General features: G+C 49.4%; 6 protein-coding genes across 6 annotated transcripts; 3 read left to right on the top strand and 3 right to left on the bottom strand.

Moving 5' to 3' along the window:
- Nucleotides 1-301: 301 nt before the first annotated feature.
- J7337_006204 (uncharacterized protein) lies at nt 302-1,911 on the bottom strand (the record flags this gene model as incomplete). Its single annotated transcript, XM_044823868.1, has 6 exons — nt 302-539; nt 590-599; nt 679-1,140; nt 1,187-1,374; nt 1,429-1,837; nt 1,887-1,911. The coding sequence occupies 6 exons, from the start codon at nt 1,909-1,911 to the stop codon at nt 302-304; spliced, it is 1,332 nt and encodes a 443-aa protein (XP_044682359.1).
- Nucleotides 1,912-3,010: 1,099 nt separating this feature from the next.
- J7337_006203 (uncharacterized protein) lies at nt 3,011-4,096 on the top strand (the record flags this gene model as incomplete). The annotated part of the gene is made up of 1 exon (XM_044823867.1): nt 3,011-4,096. The coding sequence occupies one exon, from the start codon at nt 3,011-3,013 to the stop codon at nt 4,094-4,096; it is 1,086 nt and encodes a 361-aa protein (XP_044682358.1).
- Nucleotides 4,097-7,357: 3,261 nt separating this feature from the next.
- On the bottom strand, nt 7,358-8,044 carry J7337_006202 (uncharacterized protein; the record flags this gene model as incomplete). The annotated part of the gene is made up of 2 exons (XM_044823866.1): nt 7,358-7,389; nt 7,540-8,044. The coding sequence occupies 2 exons, from the start codon at nt 8,042-8,044 to the stop codon at nt 7,358-7,360; spliced, it is 537 nt and encodes a 178-aa protein (XP_044682357.1).
- A 925-nt stretch (nt 8,045-8,969) lies between these two features.
- Nucleotides 8,970-9,959, bottom strand: J7337_006201 (uncharacterized protein; the record flags this gene model as incomplete). Its single annotated transcript, XM_044823865.1, has 2 exons — nt 8,970-9,519; nt 9,568-9,959. The coding sequence occupies 2 exons, from the start codon at nt 9,957-9,959 to the stop codon at nt 8,970-8,972; spliced, it is 942 nt and encodes a 313-aa protein (XP_044682356.1).
- Nucleotides 9,960-11,313: 1,354 nt separating this feature from the next.
- On the top strand, nt 11,314-12,648 carry J7337_006200 (uncharacterized protein; the record flags this gene model as incomplete). The annotated part of the gene is made up of 1 exon (XM_044823864.1): nt 11,314-12,648. The coding sequence occupies one exon, from the start codon at nt 11,314-11,316 to the stop codon at nt 12,646-12,648; it is 1,335 nt and encodes a 444-aa protein (XP_044682355.1).
- A 1,467-nt stretch (nt 12,649-14,115) lies between these two features.
- On the top strand, nt 14,116-15,349 carry J7337_006199 (uncharacterized protein; the record flags this gene model as incomplete). Its single annotated transcript, XM_044823863.1, has 3 exons — nt 14,116-14,583; nt 14,634-15,182; nt 15,233-15,349. 3 exons carry the CDS (start codon nt 14,116-14,118, stop codon nt 15,347-15,349), a joined length of 1,134 nt encoding a protein of 377 aa, XP_044682354.1.
- Nucleotides 15,350-15,632: the final 283 nt, after the last annotated feature.

Below are 15,632 nucleotides of genomic sequence, written 5' to 3'. Positions count from 1 at the left end.
TAAAGATGCCCACGCGCTACTCTGGAAGTATGATGAGGAACACCCAGAGCCCGGGGTCTTCGTATTAGAGGAAGGGTCACGCTGAGGGTGAAAAGAGGGATTTAAAGGATGAAAGAGTGTTCTAAGCTCAAAATCAATCTCCTTTACAGCGTAAATCATAATTGTTTTCGATCCAATATCTGCAAGCATACAATTACCCTTCGTATGAATATGAATAACCTGCTGACCCAGTCTGACCTAGATGGGAGGAAACCGTTTATCGTGTACTATGCTATGCCTAAAGTTCTTAAAGTCCATTCGCTCAAACAGCACTGTCATACTTAGCCTGACTAACCGCTGGGGCCTTTGCGCCATAGACGGAAACCATCTCATCGTGGACAGTCTTCTCGCTGACAATGGCGGCTCCTACCACCGCGTGATCTGCGCCACCAAACAGTGCATCCATATGCTCGAGAGGGACCCCCTTAGTCTCTGGGATACAAAACCAAACAAATGCAAACAGGAGGACATTGGTAGCACCAAACATATACATAGCATAGCTGCCACGAGTTAGTATCTTGAGATCTCAGGTGGACTTCCAGTAACTTACAATCCCTTGGCTGAAAGAAATATGGGGAAGATTTGTTCTGCAGTCCCTGTTAGCAAGAGGCCTAGCAAAAGCGAAACATGGAAACTTACGGAGAATGATACTTGCGATAGACTGACACTGAGTCGTCATAGCGACGGCCTGCGCACGAATGTTCATAGAGAAGATCTCTGAAGTCCAGATCCACACCGTCGCACCCCAAGAAGGCTTGAAGAAGAACGCGAACAGAAACATCAAGAAGACAGTTGCGATGCCTACACTTGGAGACTTGGAGCCATCTTCGAGAGTCGGTGTCTCAGTGACCACGGCTGCGGCGGAAAACATGCAGACTGCCAGGCCCGCAACACCAACGAGGAGGAGAGGTCTTCGGCCCACGAGGTCTGTCATCCAAGTGGCGTTCAGAGTAAATAGAATGTTGAACGTTCCAGCTAAGGCGTTGATAAGCTGGATTTGGCTGTTTGAAGTAAAGACCTTTTTGTAAATGATGGTGGAGTATGTTGCGAGGGAGTTGTTTCCGGTGAGTTGTTGTCCAATGTTCATAGTAGCCGCGAGGACTAGCGAAATTAGGCAATGAGCATGGATAGGGCGAGAAAAACTTACGAATGCGCTTTCTGACAGACTTATCTGTCCACAGCAACTTGTATCGGGCCCAAGTGCTGTTCCCTTCTTTCTTTTCGAACGCAATAGCTTGTCGTATATCTTGCATCTCTTGAGCAATGAGGTCTGGGTCGTCACGGATTTGCAAGAGGGTATTGTATGCCTCTTCGAATCTATCATTCTGGACATACCTGCAGGTTGATTAGCATCGTATTCAAAAGATAATCGTTCGAAGGAAAGCATACCATCTTGGAGTCTCAGGGCAGAATAAAAGCCCCGAAATGATGATGACAGGAAAGAAGATCTGAAGAAACATGACGATCTTCCAGTCCCATTCTCCGAGCCTCTCAGCATTTTTGGAGCATGCGTAGTTGATCCAGTATGCGACGAAAGATCCTATAGCAAAGTTAAGCTGCCAGAAACTCATGATAGTACCCCGAAGCTTGGCCGGTGCTATTTCGTTGATAAAGACCGGTCCAGCTGGCATCATCAGTCCTTGGCCGAAACCGGTGATGGCACGACCAGCGATGTAACCGCCGATGACCGGAGGTGTAAAGGTCGAGATAAACGTTGAGATAATGACAAGCACGGCGCCTGCCCACATACTCCATTTACGACCAAACCGATCGGAGACGAGAGCAGACAGGAAAACACCTGGAGAGTATCAGCATCGAGCCGATAATATAGAGTGATGGGCGATTACCTGTAATGATGCTGCTTACAGCCATTGCTGTATTGACTGAGCCGATAGTGGATGGCGACTGACATTAAACAGTTCAGTTCAATTAAACGTGAGTGGTACTTGTAGGAGAGTATCATACGGGGTTGTTGAAGTAGTTCATGAAATGAACTGATCCCTGGGCTGCGTTGAACGTAGAGGAATCATAGCCATTGACAGCCATGCAGGTGCAAGGAATGAGGCACGAGAACCAGAGGTTCGCCTTCTTGGATCTGAAGAGCATAGTGGACAAGCGATACCAGATAGACTGGGAAGAACGGTGAGAATGTTGATGAGAAGAGTAAAGTCGTAGGCTGAATGAGGTTTGGCATTTTATCTATAGATATTCCGGGGACGGGGGATCCACAATCAGGGCCAGGTCTAGAAGGACACATCGGTACATAGAGTCCCGAGTTGGACAAGAAGGGTTTAGCAGCGGCCGCCCTATACCGTTGTTTCTGACCATGCATCTCGGACCCTGGATCTGCACTGACAAGGTTAGCAGCCACTCTAACTGCTATTTCCGAACTAGTTCTCATGCAGCTACACATGAAATAATTGTTAGTCAGCGGATTAAGTAACCCTGGATGTCACAACATGCCTTTCCCCTCTTTTTTTCCCGTGATCTCCTCTCATCTTGTCACTACGTGCCTTATGGAGGAGGTCCAATCGAAAGCAGCACCATGAAACTCCCTACAGCGTGCACCAGGTGCAGAAGGCGGCGCAAAAAGTGCTTCCGGACGAAGCCTGACGGCCCGTGTGATGCCTGTGCCATGAAGCAGAACCATCAGTGCTCGCTCGTCCAGCCACGAGGTGATGTTTCTCCTCAGCCACAGCGCGTCTCGGCAGTCGAGGACCTGAACCCGCAGGCTGCTCTCTCGCAGGACCTCATTGAAGAGCTTGTGGAGAATTATATTTACTACATACTTGACAGGCCCCATACGCTCTTCCATCTGCCCACCTTGCGGAATGCAGTGAAGGAAGATACGCTGGGAGATGCTTTGCTGTCTGCGATACTGGCGTTTGGGTGTCGGTTCCATGATAAGCCGGAGATAGCATCGCTTGGGCCTGCTTTCATGGAAAGGTCTAAATACTTGCTGAAGCTGGATATGGAGAATATCTGTCTTGAGAATATCCAGACATGCGTGTTGCTCGCAAATTTGTCATCTTCGTCAAAGAACCCAGAGTCTGAGGCTCTGTTTGTCACTCTTGGCATTCGTATGGCTGAGATTCTTGGCTTAGACCAGCCGGACCCTGAGGACTCGGAGGTTCTACGTGAAACAAAATGCAGGGTATGGTGGACACTATTCATGGCTGACCGTTGGAGCTCAGTTGGTCGCAACCTCCGCCGCGCGATGCCGGACTTTAATCAGGAGACTCCCCTACCAATGGATGAAGACTACTTCCATCATCTGGATATTGACCAAGGTACGGACAGTGTTGAGGCGTCGCCCCCGCGCCCTCGCACACTGGGTCTCTGGGCATACAACATCATGCTCGCAAAACAGCTAGGGCCTATTCGAGACCTGAATAAGCAGTGGAATCAGGAGGGCATCTCGGAAGATTACGTGATGCAGCGCGTCGCACATCTAGCAAAAGACCTACAGCTCTGGGAAGCGAGTCTCCCCGAGGAAAAGAAGGCAACAGATGAGAACCTCCAGGCACACAGTGCCAAGAAGCTTGGGGGACCGTTCCTCGCCATACATACAGGCTACCACCAGCATTTCGTGCTGCTGCTGTTCCGGTTTCTGGACCTGAATCGGGCGCAGACACCCAAGACGATCGAGTACGCCGAGCTGTGCAAGTATCACGCAAGGTCGATTAGTCAACTCGTCAAGCTGTCCCGCCAAGTTCCGAACTGCGCCATGGTCTTTGGAGGAGTGGGATACATGACTGTTGCGTCTTCTGCGGTACTTCTGCACACGCTCATTTTCGGGCAGCAGGATGACACGGCTGATATACGGGCCAAGCTGGAGTCCAACTATGAGACCATCTATGCGCTTCAGAAATGCTGGCCTTCGATTCAAAACTCGGTCAGTAGACAGATTTGTGTTAGTGGTCCGTTTCTGACGAGTGCAGGTAAAACGTCTCGAGCTGTTCCAAAAGACTTGTGTGAGGCCCGCGGCAATGCAAACCTACAAGTTCGACAAGTGGATGGTGAGGTTTTTGGTCGAACACCACTTGCCGCTGGATGAGCCCGAAGGGGATCTATCGCCTGGTGCGGTATAACATCGCATTTGGGTTGCAGAGTGAGTATTTGCATTGATAACGGCGTACACAGTATCGAGTTGTAGGATTCTTTTGTAATTATAGTCGTCGCGTCGTTTCGTTCGGCCGGTAGTGCTGGGAGCTTGGGAAGAGAACAGAACTCAGACGCGAGACGGCGGGACGTCTGACCATGATATAAAGCGATAAGGGGTCTTATTTATCTTTTCGGGCCGTATCACAAAGTCCCACAGATAGTAAACAACAGCAAACTACTGAATTCTCTAATTCATACGCTAACCAACGTATCGTGAATTTGCGCACCCTAGAGCATCTAGTTTCGTTTGTTGACATCCCATCACTCTCAGCTAATCCCGGAAGTCAAAACTGACCTAGTCCGTAAGCGTTTCGCTGTGTGTGGGGTCAGCGTCGGGATATGCTTGTATAACCCGACGGCTGACAAGTGTCGGGAATCGCTCCAAGACCGCCCCTGCAAAGACACCGTCGGGATTTAGCTCCTTAGACCGACAACTTCAAAGCGTCGGGATACAGCCCAAGACCGCGACAAAGCGGGGCGGCTGAAAAACACAGATTGTCTGCTGTTGAGTCGTGACATGGATCTATTGGTGCACTTGATGATGGGCTGATGCCACGGCCACCGAGGTTAGCACGTGATGCACACTCTTCAGGCAATGTCCCTGCTCGACGAAGGTTTCAATAACGCAGCCAAGTGGCGTGAATATCAGCTTGAGGAACTGGCAAAGCTTGTTACGCCCGCTGCGAACTGTCAACTGCTCTTGGCGGAGGCGAGGAATGTCACTCAATGCGGGGCCCCAGTTGCAATTCTCTACACCACAATCTCTTCAGGTGTGAGTACTAATCACTCAATCAACAGGACTGTTACACAAGGTGTCTTGACAACTCAGCAAGGAAAACTCCCTTGTCACCCTGCGCATCTAGACCTTTTCAGAAGTGTGTAAGCAATCAGATAACGAAAAAGAACCCTCGGATAATCCCGTTGCATATCCCACTAAGTCATGCAGTCAAAAAAGCTAATCCCTGCCCCGACAATGTCGTATAGCGAGTGTCACTAACCTGAATCGTCTGGCTCCAAAAAGTTCCCACTCTGGCAGCCCTAAATTTCCCCAACACAAGATGCCGCCATCCCTGTAACTTGGCAGCTTGTATAGGTCAAAGCCACAGTGATGATGAGATTAGCTGGGGGATTTCACTCCGTATTGTGTAACCTCTTGTCTTAAAATAACATTTACAGCCTTTTTTTCTCGCGTACCTCTCTTAGACTTGCCAGATTGGACCCCAACTAGCGGTTAATTAGCTTGCAGCCTGAAACTCTCAGGGTTAAATAGGAAGCTGTCTTACATAAATGTTAAATAGGACTCTTCCCTTCTTGTTCATACCAAGACTCTGTCTCTCCCTTTTTCGTATTTGCTACAACATCTACATCTCAATCCACATTGCCAAGAGGACTTTTCTTAGTTATACCCACCAGCCCTCAGATCTGGAGACATATACAGCATATACACGCCATCATGAGTCCCTCATGCAGGTCTATCAAACCTCGTTTCACATCGCTATCGCCAAGCCCGGAAATTACAGAAGGGCCGGGAAAGGCTGATAGAGCCTGTGAAAAATGCACTCGTACTAAAAAGAAATGCGATAAATCGTTACCCGGTTGTTCGCGATGTAAGCGGTATGTAGAAGTCTGCCCCCACGCCAAGAGAGCTCAGTTTGTCTAACTGGTTAGGCTCAGGAACAAATGCTGCTATGACTATGTATATACTCCCTCGGTCACTACAGTCATAAGGCCGGAGACTATCACAAAATCTCCACCTCACATACCAGGAACGCTCAAGCCATTTCTTGACATTTCCAGCTCTATGATCTTGAGCCTACTTTCTTCAAGAAATGCCATCCCGAGTCATTCTGTTCAACACTATCTGGAGACTATAAATCCCTACCTTACCATAGTCCATCCAGAACTGTTCGTTTTACGCACCAACAGTACAGGTTCTGACTCGTTTTCGGATCAAAAGCTTCAGGACCCTGCGACTAGGCTTTTAGTTGTATGCATGCAACTCTTTTCTCAAGACGACGGTTCAGGTATCAAAGGAGAAGAGAATGCTGACAGGGCGGTCTATCGGTCTGCCAAGCAAATATTGAGTGTCTTGCGAGCCATTGAGAGTCCCAGTATCGAGCTTATTCAGTGCTCCATTCTGCTCGCATTTTACGAGTATACCCACGAGGAGCTTGGGCGTGCCTACGTCAGTATTGGAGATGCTAATACCATGGCTTCAATTCTACACGTGGGGCCTGGGAAGTACCACGAGGATGAGCGGGAAGCTATAGTACCCTACGAGGAAGAAGAAAGGCGCTGCGTTTACTGGAGTCTTTTCGTGCTCGATCGGCTAGTCCAGACCGACTATTCTCTTCTTCACATGCCGCACCAGATACCGCCTGCTGTTGTATCTCCTCCCGCGGCTGATGATCTTCTCCCGACGAATCATTTGCTTTGGTATGATGAGGATCAGTCGCCTTATTACATAACCCAGCGATACCCTGCAGACACAGACTTTTCGGTGCCTGTCGGGCCTTTTCAAAGGAACTGTCAATACGCCATGCTCTATACTGGTATTACCCCCCCTCAGTCCCCTGCAGGCCCAACGGCGTTTGAGTTAGGAAGCCATAATGTCACCTCGCCCTCGGTTTTGCCTCTCAGTATTTTAGACCTATAGGCGCTATTTCCTTTTACAAATTTCTATGTTGTATCATGATCTGGAGCTTTTCTTGCCTTATGGTTCGGCACTTCGAGTTATTATTCCTGAACGGAAACCCTCTTAAAGTACACAGGCTTAACGCCATTTTGCAAAGCCAAAGAAACTCCGTTCGATATTCCCGAATCTTCATTACGATGAAAACTGAGAATGAATTGCTCCCATGTGAACCAATCAATAAATACCCGAACAAAGAACTCTTGGCGTGAAGAAGGTAGAAACCCAAGCGTGTTTCCGGCAAAGTAACTCCACCGATGGTGTTGTGACGAGACATTGTTGACAACCATGATTAGTCTCTTCGTTGTGTCATGTCTGATATCCAGCGTCATCTTCAACCCTGAATTGACGTACTTGCCCACATAGTTCTCAAGATCCACATTTAACTTCTCTTTGCTTCTCTCTTCATTTCTAAAGCACTCAAAGTCTGCGGCTAGACGGGCATATCTCTCATACTCCGTCTTAGCCCTCTGCTTCGAAACCCTCGACGAAATCTATAATTGGTTGAAGGTAAAACATTGCCTGTGCAATGGCTTGCGCAGACCAATCCGGTCCACCTCCCAAACTATGAGAATTACCCAACGCCACAATCGCTGATTTAGTCTCTGGAAACAGGTAGAAAGCTGTCAGATATCCCGACATACCGCCATTATGATACAGAGCAAGTCTTGGCCTTGAGGTTCGACCAATTACGTGTTCTCTTTGCGGACCGTTGAGAGAAAGAATACCCAGCTCTGTTGATGGAATTATCGCGCGAGCAAACCCAAGGCCGTACATATTCTCGCCAATAGAAGACGTAGTGATATTGGTTTTGTGTGATGTGATTGTCGGTATCTCTTTGAGGACCGAAAACTCGTGGTGAATCCTGTCAAGCATAGCTTTGGCCCATTTCATATCTGTTACATTGGACCAAACACTTCCAGCCGATCCCATCAGAGTATGATCAGCAGCTGTGTCAACTGGCTTTTGCCGGTGTAATGAGTAGTCGTCAAGGACAACATAAGGTTCTGCGGCATTGCCATCTGGTAACTTTGTTCGGTTTGTGACAGTTCGATGCATCCCAAGAGGTTCTAAGATCCTCTCCTTCAGGAACTCGTACCAAGGCTGGCCTGACTGCTTCTCAATGACTGAGCCAGCCACGGCGTGCATGTAGTTATTGTAATGAAAGCCGCTTCGTAAGTCATGAACTGGAGGTAGATGGCTCACAACCCCAAGTAAGTCCTTCTTGTCAAGGATATAGTCGCATTCTACCCCCAGGCATTTAAGGTCTATATGCGCTAATCCAGTGTTATGCGAGAGAGCATTCTGAATAGTTGCTCTTTCACCCATGACAGGGTCCACTACACTGCGGAACGGGATGTAGCTCTGCAACGGCTTTGTCCACTCCAACTTTCCTTCGGCGACAAGGATATCGCAACACGCAGCGTAAAAGCTTTCGAAAGTGAACACAGGAGATGGTTCGTCTCAGAATCAGCGGCGGCTTGTAACTCTACGTCACGAAATCCACGACTTCTAGTGAAGATTACTTCTCCGTGATGAAGGACGCCGATGCTGATGGAAGCTGAGCGAGTGTTTTCCTGGATTTTATCAAGGATCGGACACAAATCCTCGATTCTAATGCGGGGTTAGTATTCGTAGAACAGTACTGCTAGTAAACTGTGGCTATCCTACCTAGATCGCACGGCGTCTGAATCCGCGTTGGCGGCCATATCCCCCGTGTATACTCTGCTATTGGATAAGAAGCTGCCTTCTCGAGAGAAATTCCAGGCAAATGGCTTTGTAGCTGGGGTGTTATTCTGAGTTATAGAAGGGTGCTCTCGGGAAATGCCGGTCAAACTTGCGATGAACCATGGGACTCGGCGCCACGGAACTCAGCCCTATCTTGCCCTGTTTCAACTCAACTAACTGTCTGTAAGCTTTGGTATGAGCCACGCGACTTTGGCTCCTTCACTTCCATCTTCTGTTCCAGGATCTATTTTTGACCGTGGATTTGCTGCTGATAGCTGTCCTCTGCCATTCTCCCCTAAAATTGACTCAAACTCCTAATCAAATTTCTCACATGCTCACTAGATGTTTACATTTTGGGCCCCTCAGCCTGGAGGTCAAACGCCATCCCCACGGCTCCAAATGTCCCCATATGCATCGCCTGTATGACATTCTTCATCGGAGTCGCGCAATCCCCCGCTGCATAAACTCCCTTGACATTAGTGGCTCCATATGGCGGTGTCACCTTTATATCTCCGCCGGGCGACAACTCCACACCCAACTGCTCTGCAAACGGGCCGTTAATCTTCGTAGGCGGCTTGTGCGCAAGGAACGCCTCGTGAGCCGAGCTTCCATCTGCAAATGTGATAATAACGCCGCTACCTTCGGGACCAAGAGCGAGAGAAGCGATTTCCCTGTTGTCTATTGTGATGCCGGTATCCTTTTCGCCGAGGACGTCTGCCACTGCGGTCTGCATGGTAGTGTTGTTCGAAGTGTAGATCACAACTTTCTGGGTCATCTGCTTGGCACTGCGTGCGAAGGCAGTGGCTGCTGCGGGGTTGGTGTTCTCGCCGAGGGCAAGGACTCCAGCTGAAGGTTTTCCGGTGTCTTCATAGCCGTGACAGAAGAGGCAGTGGTAGCTGAAGAAATTAGTGTTACTCACTATAGCAGAGTGAGGGATCACTTACATTGCATGACCCCAGCACTCAGCATATCCCTTGATATCAAGCGGCAAATCAGTGACACCAGTAGCAAGCAAGATTCTCCTGCCAGTGAAAGCTGTCCCATCTACAGCCGTGGCAGCAAAGTCGCCCGCACTCGTCTTCTCGACCTTCGCAATTTCTCGATCCTCGAATGAGATGGTCTTGTAACGCTCCGAGATCTCCTTGCGCGTCGTAGCCCTGAAGGCAGCGGAGTCTTTGTGATCCCATGTGGGTATGGTATGCATATGCGCTGAACGCGCGTTGCGGAAGAGCGAGCTGTTAAAGACGATAGCAGTATGTAGTTGGCGAGCAAGCGCGAGAGCTGCAGATAGGCCGGCAGGACCTGCGCCGATGATGAGGACGTCAACCAGAGGCATTTTCGCTGTGTTGGTTATTGAGCTTTTGCTTCTGAATGTGAAATATTTGGTAACGGGGTTGGTGGTGAGTGTGTGGAGAAAAGACATGAGAATAGAGAAAGGAGAGCGTTTTATGTGATTCTTATTCTATTCCACAAGAATGCTATGAGAATAAATCGATCCATTTTCATCATATAGGGATTACCTCAAGGATCGAGATAACTCTCTCTAAAACCTTCCCTGGAGGGTTTTTACAGTGGAGGGTCGGCAGTCTTTGTCACACCAAGATTCGCACGTTCTGAGATCATGCCGGCAATGCAGGGAGGGCTAAAAGCTTAGGGGCTAATTAGTGAACGAGAGAAAGGTTAGCGTGAGGCTAAGAATATGTTCGTACAGCAGTATCCGTACTCTGGTACGTCATATATACCTCCCGTGCCTCTCCTACGAAGCTACCAATTCTCCGGAGGCTTTATTGCTCCCGTACATGGATGCTTCGAATAGGAAGTTGAATAGTGCCTTTCTGTAAGATGGCTCTGACATGGCTCCTCACTTTATGATGTCTCATCTCTCCCGACACTTACATGGTCTCGTCTACGTGACTACAAAACCAGCTCAACCGCAATTGCACACACAGCACCACCCTCTAACATGCAGAATAACGGCTCAAGATATTTTTTATCTGTAAGGCTTCGAAAAGCAGGTCACAGTAATGCTTATAAAAAGCCCCGAGGTGATGACTTGCAATGGTTCGGGCGATGCCATAATCGGACAGCTGTGTTTTCGAGGTACTCAGTGAGTTTAGACTGGGGCCATCAGCAACCATCAATTCTTTCTTTTAAAAGAAAAAAAAAAAGGAAAAAGAAGGTTAACGCCGTGATGGCATCTCGAGAAGTGCTGATATTTGCCGGCATTGGAAGTGTTGTGGTGGGGTTGAGCCACTTTTGCTGTCACCGGCCTAACATCCCACCGTAAGATGGAACTAGCCGGAAACAGAACATGGTGGGAACGGCGGATACCGAGAACTAGCAAAAACCCTCCGAGGATGGTTTTCCATTAGGTAGTTTGCTGACCAGTGACGCGCTCACCCTCGCACTCGGACTGATTGTTTTGAGCCTCAGTCAACTTCCCTCTTCCCTCTTGGCACTCCAATTGCTCTCTCTCCTTGCCGTGCAGCCCGAACATTGATCCATCCTTTCTTCATCCGACCCCCCACTACCCAAAGACTCCGACCGGGTTCTGTGTAACCCTGTATACAACCATGGGCACGTCGACGATCCATCCGTCGCAAAGGCGGCTGTCCTGCGATGTCTGCCGGCGGCACAAGACGAGATGTTTACGGATCAAGCAGGACGACCTAAAATGTGCGCGCTGCACTATGCTCGACGAAGAATGCAATGTTGGCGGGCCAAAGAAGGTTGGGAGACCGAGGAAGTTAGACTCAGCTCGCGCAGGCAAGGAGTCGACTGAGCAGCCCCGTGAGAAGCCAGTTCGCTCGCAGAAGAAACAGACGACTATAAGGAGACCGCAGAGCGTCCCAAGCCCTGCGAGCGTGTCGCCAGAATCGGATATCTTTCTAGAGAGCATGATGTTCTCACCAATAACTATGCCGACAACTATACCAACAACCACCATCTCTATAGCGGCGCCGCCGGTTGAAACCACCACAAACGTTGTCTTTGCCCTCGAGTCGTCGTGGCCCACTCCTGCGACAGCTGAACTGCAAACTTCGTCACTCCCAGTCCCAGAGCGACTACCATTAAAGATCTCAAGTTGCTTTAAGCATAGCTCCGCCTTTGCCGACTACGACTGGAACATAGACGACAACGACGTTCTAAGGATAAAGTCAAGTCAGCTCAGCCTCACTGACACATGCTCCGACCCAGCTCGCCTGGTGATACCGGAGCTGGGTTCCCCCATGGGCAGTATCGAGCTCTCTGACGCCTTATCGAAGCTATCGAAGCTGAACAACGACTTACACGTCCGTATGGCAGCCATTGAAACGCATCGGTCCGTTACAACCCTGAGCAGCATCCTCTTCCGCGAGGGGCCGCTATTCATCGATAATCTCACCCTCGGAGAGTTCACGTTGAGCTCGACTCAGGATCTCTTCCAGGTACTATCGCGGCTTCTCAATAACCGAAACTGCCATACACCACTCGAAAGTGCGCACATGCTCGATATTATAAACCTGTCAGGCCTGGACGGCCAGTCTTCGTCGCCGCATTCTTACAGAGGCGGACACAATGGACCAAGTCCAAACCTTGCACCCCCCTTCCCATCCGCCTCTGAGCCGTTGCTGGCTCCTCTTGTATTGACCATCACAGCCGTCTTCACCCAGCTCATATCCCTCTATGAGGTTCTCCTCAAGCACATGATCCTCTGGCTCGAGAACATCCCCGCCGAACCCTTCGGACCCATCTCGGAACTTCGAATCGGCGACGTGTCGCCGCAGGATCTCTGCGCGCGGGGAATCCGCTTTTCCAACGCCTCGCTCAACTTCCTGGAGAGAATCGAGCAGATCCTCGGCCTTAACGGACTGCCTGAGTGGGGAGGACCGGGCTTGCTGTCCATGCAGCAGATTGATCTGCTCTGGAGCGTGTTGGACGGTGGTGAGGGTATTGCTCCGGGTCACGGCTTCATGCGGCCGGCGTATGTGAAGAGGTCACTCTGGAAGGCTTTGTCAGTCATGAATCGAGTCGTGCCTCCGTAAATGGCTCCGGTAGGCGAGATGAGACAAACCATTGTAATACATATTATGTACAATAGAGAAGGGCATAATGATATCAAGACAAGAATCAGATAAAGAAGTAAAATACCTTTTGAATGCGCCTCACTCAACTTCACAGGTCGATAATTGCGGAGGGTACAGACCATAAGCACGCGGTGAATATTCGCCATACAAAAACTCCGGTTGTCATGATGGTGATCTTTGACTATCGGCGGGCTGATCAGTCTTATGAGTCCCTGAGGCATGTTCAGACAGAGGTTGAGCGACTTCTGACAAATTTCCTGGGGGCGGTTTAGGTTTTTTTTTATGGCCTTCCTGTCATTATTCAGAGCATGGTCAGTATCCGACCCCGCGTCACCATTGGATATGAGTTCGTAGTCCTCTGATGATCCTCCACTGGATCAGACGCCATTTTTCCGTTGATTCTTTTTCTCAGCAGATTATAAGACTTTTTTTTTGCATAACTAGACTGTGATATACATGCCATTAAATAGCCTGGAAAGTTCAAGCATAAAAAACACAAACTGCCTGGATCTCTCATGGCTCTATGGGTCCTGGCTAGTCATAGCGAGCAAGAATGGAGCTTATAGCGCTACTGCCTTCGGCAGTTAGTGGAGGCTTCTCAGAGATGGGACCACCCGCGTGCCCTATAAGGCTCAGTGGAGGCATCCCTGTTAGCTGCATCCAACCAACGCCCAACATGTTCTGGCGAGGTCTCTACGCCTGCAGCTTGGTTGCACTCAAACCCATAAGCAGACTACAGCCTTGACGGAATTCGTCTGATCTTCTCGGCACCGTGGGCTTCGGTGTTTGTGTCAAAGTGCCGAGAGCCGATTCCGGAGATGCGGATAACACTGGACCAGCGGTGAACTATCGAAAGTGGCACAAGCTATCTCTTGCCAAGTGATTGCTGCTGAACCTTTGGTAGCATTCAAATCCCAACCGTTTACTGCAGCTGAATAACTGCGGATATCAATTGCCAAAGCAGATCAGCACTGCATTAAGAATCTTACGTGGCCTGCAGTCTCACAAACGCCACCTTTCAGTATCGCCTCTTCCAAGCAAGATCTGTCTCACTCCCAGTCAGTCATTTGGCGCCCAGACGTACACCTCTACTCAGTCTTTTCACCAAAGTCCCAGGGCTGATCTCGTCATACCAATAAATTGGCTTGGCGTTCTCACCTCAGATTTTAAAGGGGCTCTAGCGAGGCCCCAACTGTGCAACCAACCTCGTAATCTTAGCCCTGTAATTGGAGCACCTCTCAATTGCAGCTTACCATCGTTGAAGCCATCTAACCTCTTTAGGGATAACTAGCAAAAGCGTTGAATTAATTGTCTCAGTTTGTTATCTCCATCTTGACTCTCTTTAAAAATGCCCCAGGCCCGCTTTGACTGTGACAGCATGGTCTGTTCGTTTCTGTAACATTCCAGAGTCAGAAAATTGCAGAAATGTCGTTGCTTGATGCTCTAGACTCGTCGTCCACGAGGATCTTGTTAGGATGTCTTTTATTAGCAGGCATCGCCTACACCCTCTACCGCTCAATGCTACCCCGTCCCTTAGCGGACATCCCCTACAACGTCTCAGCGACCAATCGTATCCTGGGCGATCTCCCCGACGTCAAGGCATTCGGGAGCTTGACCGACTGGTTAGCGACGCAGGCTGTTCAACACCAATCACCGTTATTCCAGGCTTTTATCCGCCCTTTTGGGAAGCCGTGGGTTGTTGTCGCTGATCATTATGAGGCCGCTGAGATTTGCACGCATCGGGTGAAGGAGTTTGATAGAGGGACGTCGAGCACTGCTATTTTTCATTGTGTTGTGCCCCGGGCGCATATCACGCTTACGAGTTCGGATCCGCAGTTTAGGAAGAATAAGGAGCTTGTGAGGAATTTGATGACGCCGTCGTTTTTGTCAGAGGTGAGATGAGAATATCGGAATACGTAATCATAAGACTGATTTGAGCAAAGGTATCTGCGCCTGAGATTTATGACAAGTTTTCTCGCCTAATTGAGCTCTGGGGTATGAAGACTGAGTACGCTAATGGTCAGTTCTTCTCAGCCTCAAAGGATGTACACAACGCCGCGCTTGATATCATCGTATGCGCAGCTTTTGGCCTGGACACTCAGCATACCCAACTAGTCAAAGAGATCCAAGAGCTCACTCCAGACAATGACACCACATCAAGCAAGACCGACGGCGAAGTTGCGTTCAAAGAACTCCCCCTCAATGAAGAGCTCAACGCCTTAGCTACTGTCGCTGAGAGCGTCGCCAAGATCATCAAGACGCCTTCTCCGCCACTATTCCACTGGATGTATCGAACCTTTTCGGCGAAACTAAAGAACGCCTTTGTCCTTACCAAGCAGTTACAGGATCGGGAGATCGCAAATGGTATCAAGAGAAGAGCGAATGGAGAGGCTATGAAGTGTGCGCTCGATGAGATCTCTGTTCGTGAAGAGGCGCTGGCAAAGAAGGAGGGGAGAGAGCCTGACTACTACTCTCAGGTGATCACTAGTGAAGTGAGTCCCCGCGTCGCTGAATCTGACGCATTATACTGATCCTCTCATAGTTAATGACCTACCTCATCGGCGGTCATGAAACAACCTCCTCAGCTGTGCGATGGGGCCTGAGCTATCTCAGTGTCGAGCAAAGAGCTCAGTCCGAACTTCGCAACGCGCTTCAATAAGCTTATCCACAAGCTAAACTTGAGCGACGTCCGCCTTCACTCTCTGAGATCCTCCAAACTCGTGTCCCTTACCTCGATGCAGCCATCGAAGAGATTCTTCGCTTGTCCTACCCTTTTGGCATGACTCTTCGAGAGGTCCAGGTCGATACACAGATCTTAGGCGCTCGTGTACCAAAAGGCACGACAGTTGTCTTCTTATCAAACGGTCCAAGCATATTATCTCCTCCAATCGACTTCGATGATTCACGAAGTAGTGAATGGGTCAAATCTCGCAAGCCCAGGC

The sequence above is a fragment of the Fusarium musae genome, chromosome 4 (genome assembly GCF_019915245.1).
Source record: "Fusarium musae strain F31 chromosome 4, whole genome shotgun sequence".
Taxonomy (NCBI): domain Eukaryota; kingdom Fungi; phylum Ascomycota; class Sordariomycetes; order Hypocreales; family Nectriaceae; genus Fusarium; species Fusarium musae.
This window is presented reverse-complemented; position numbering and strand designations above follow the sequence as displayed.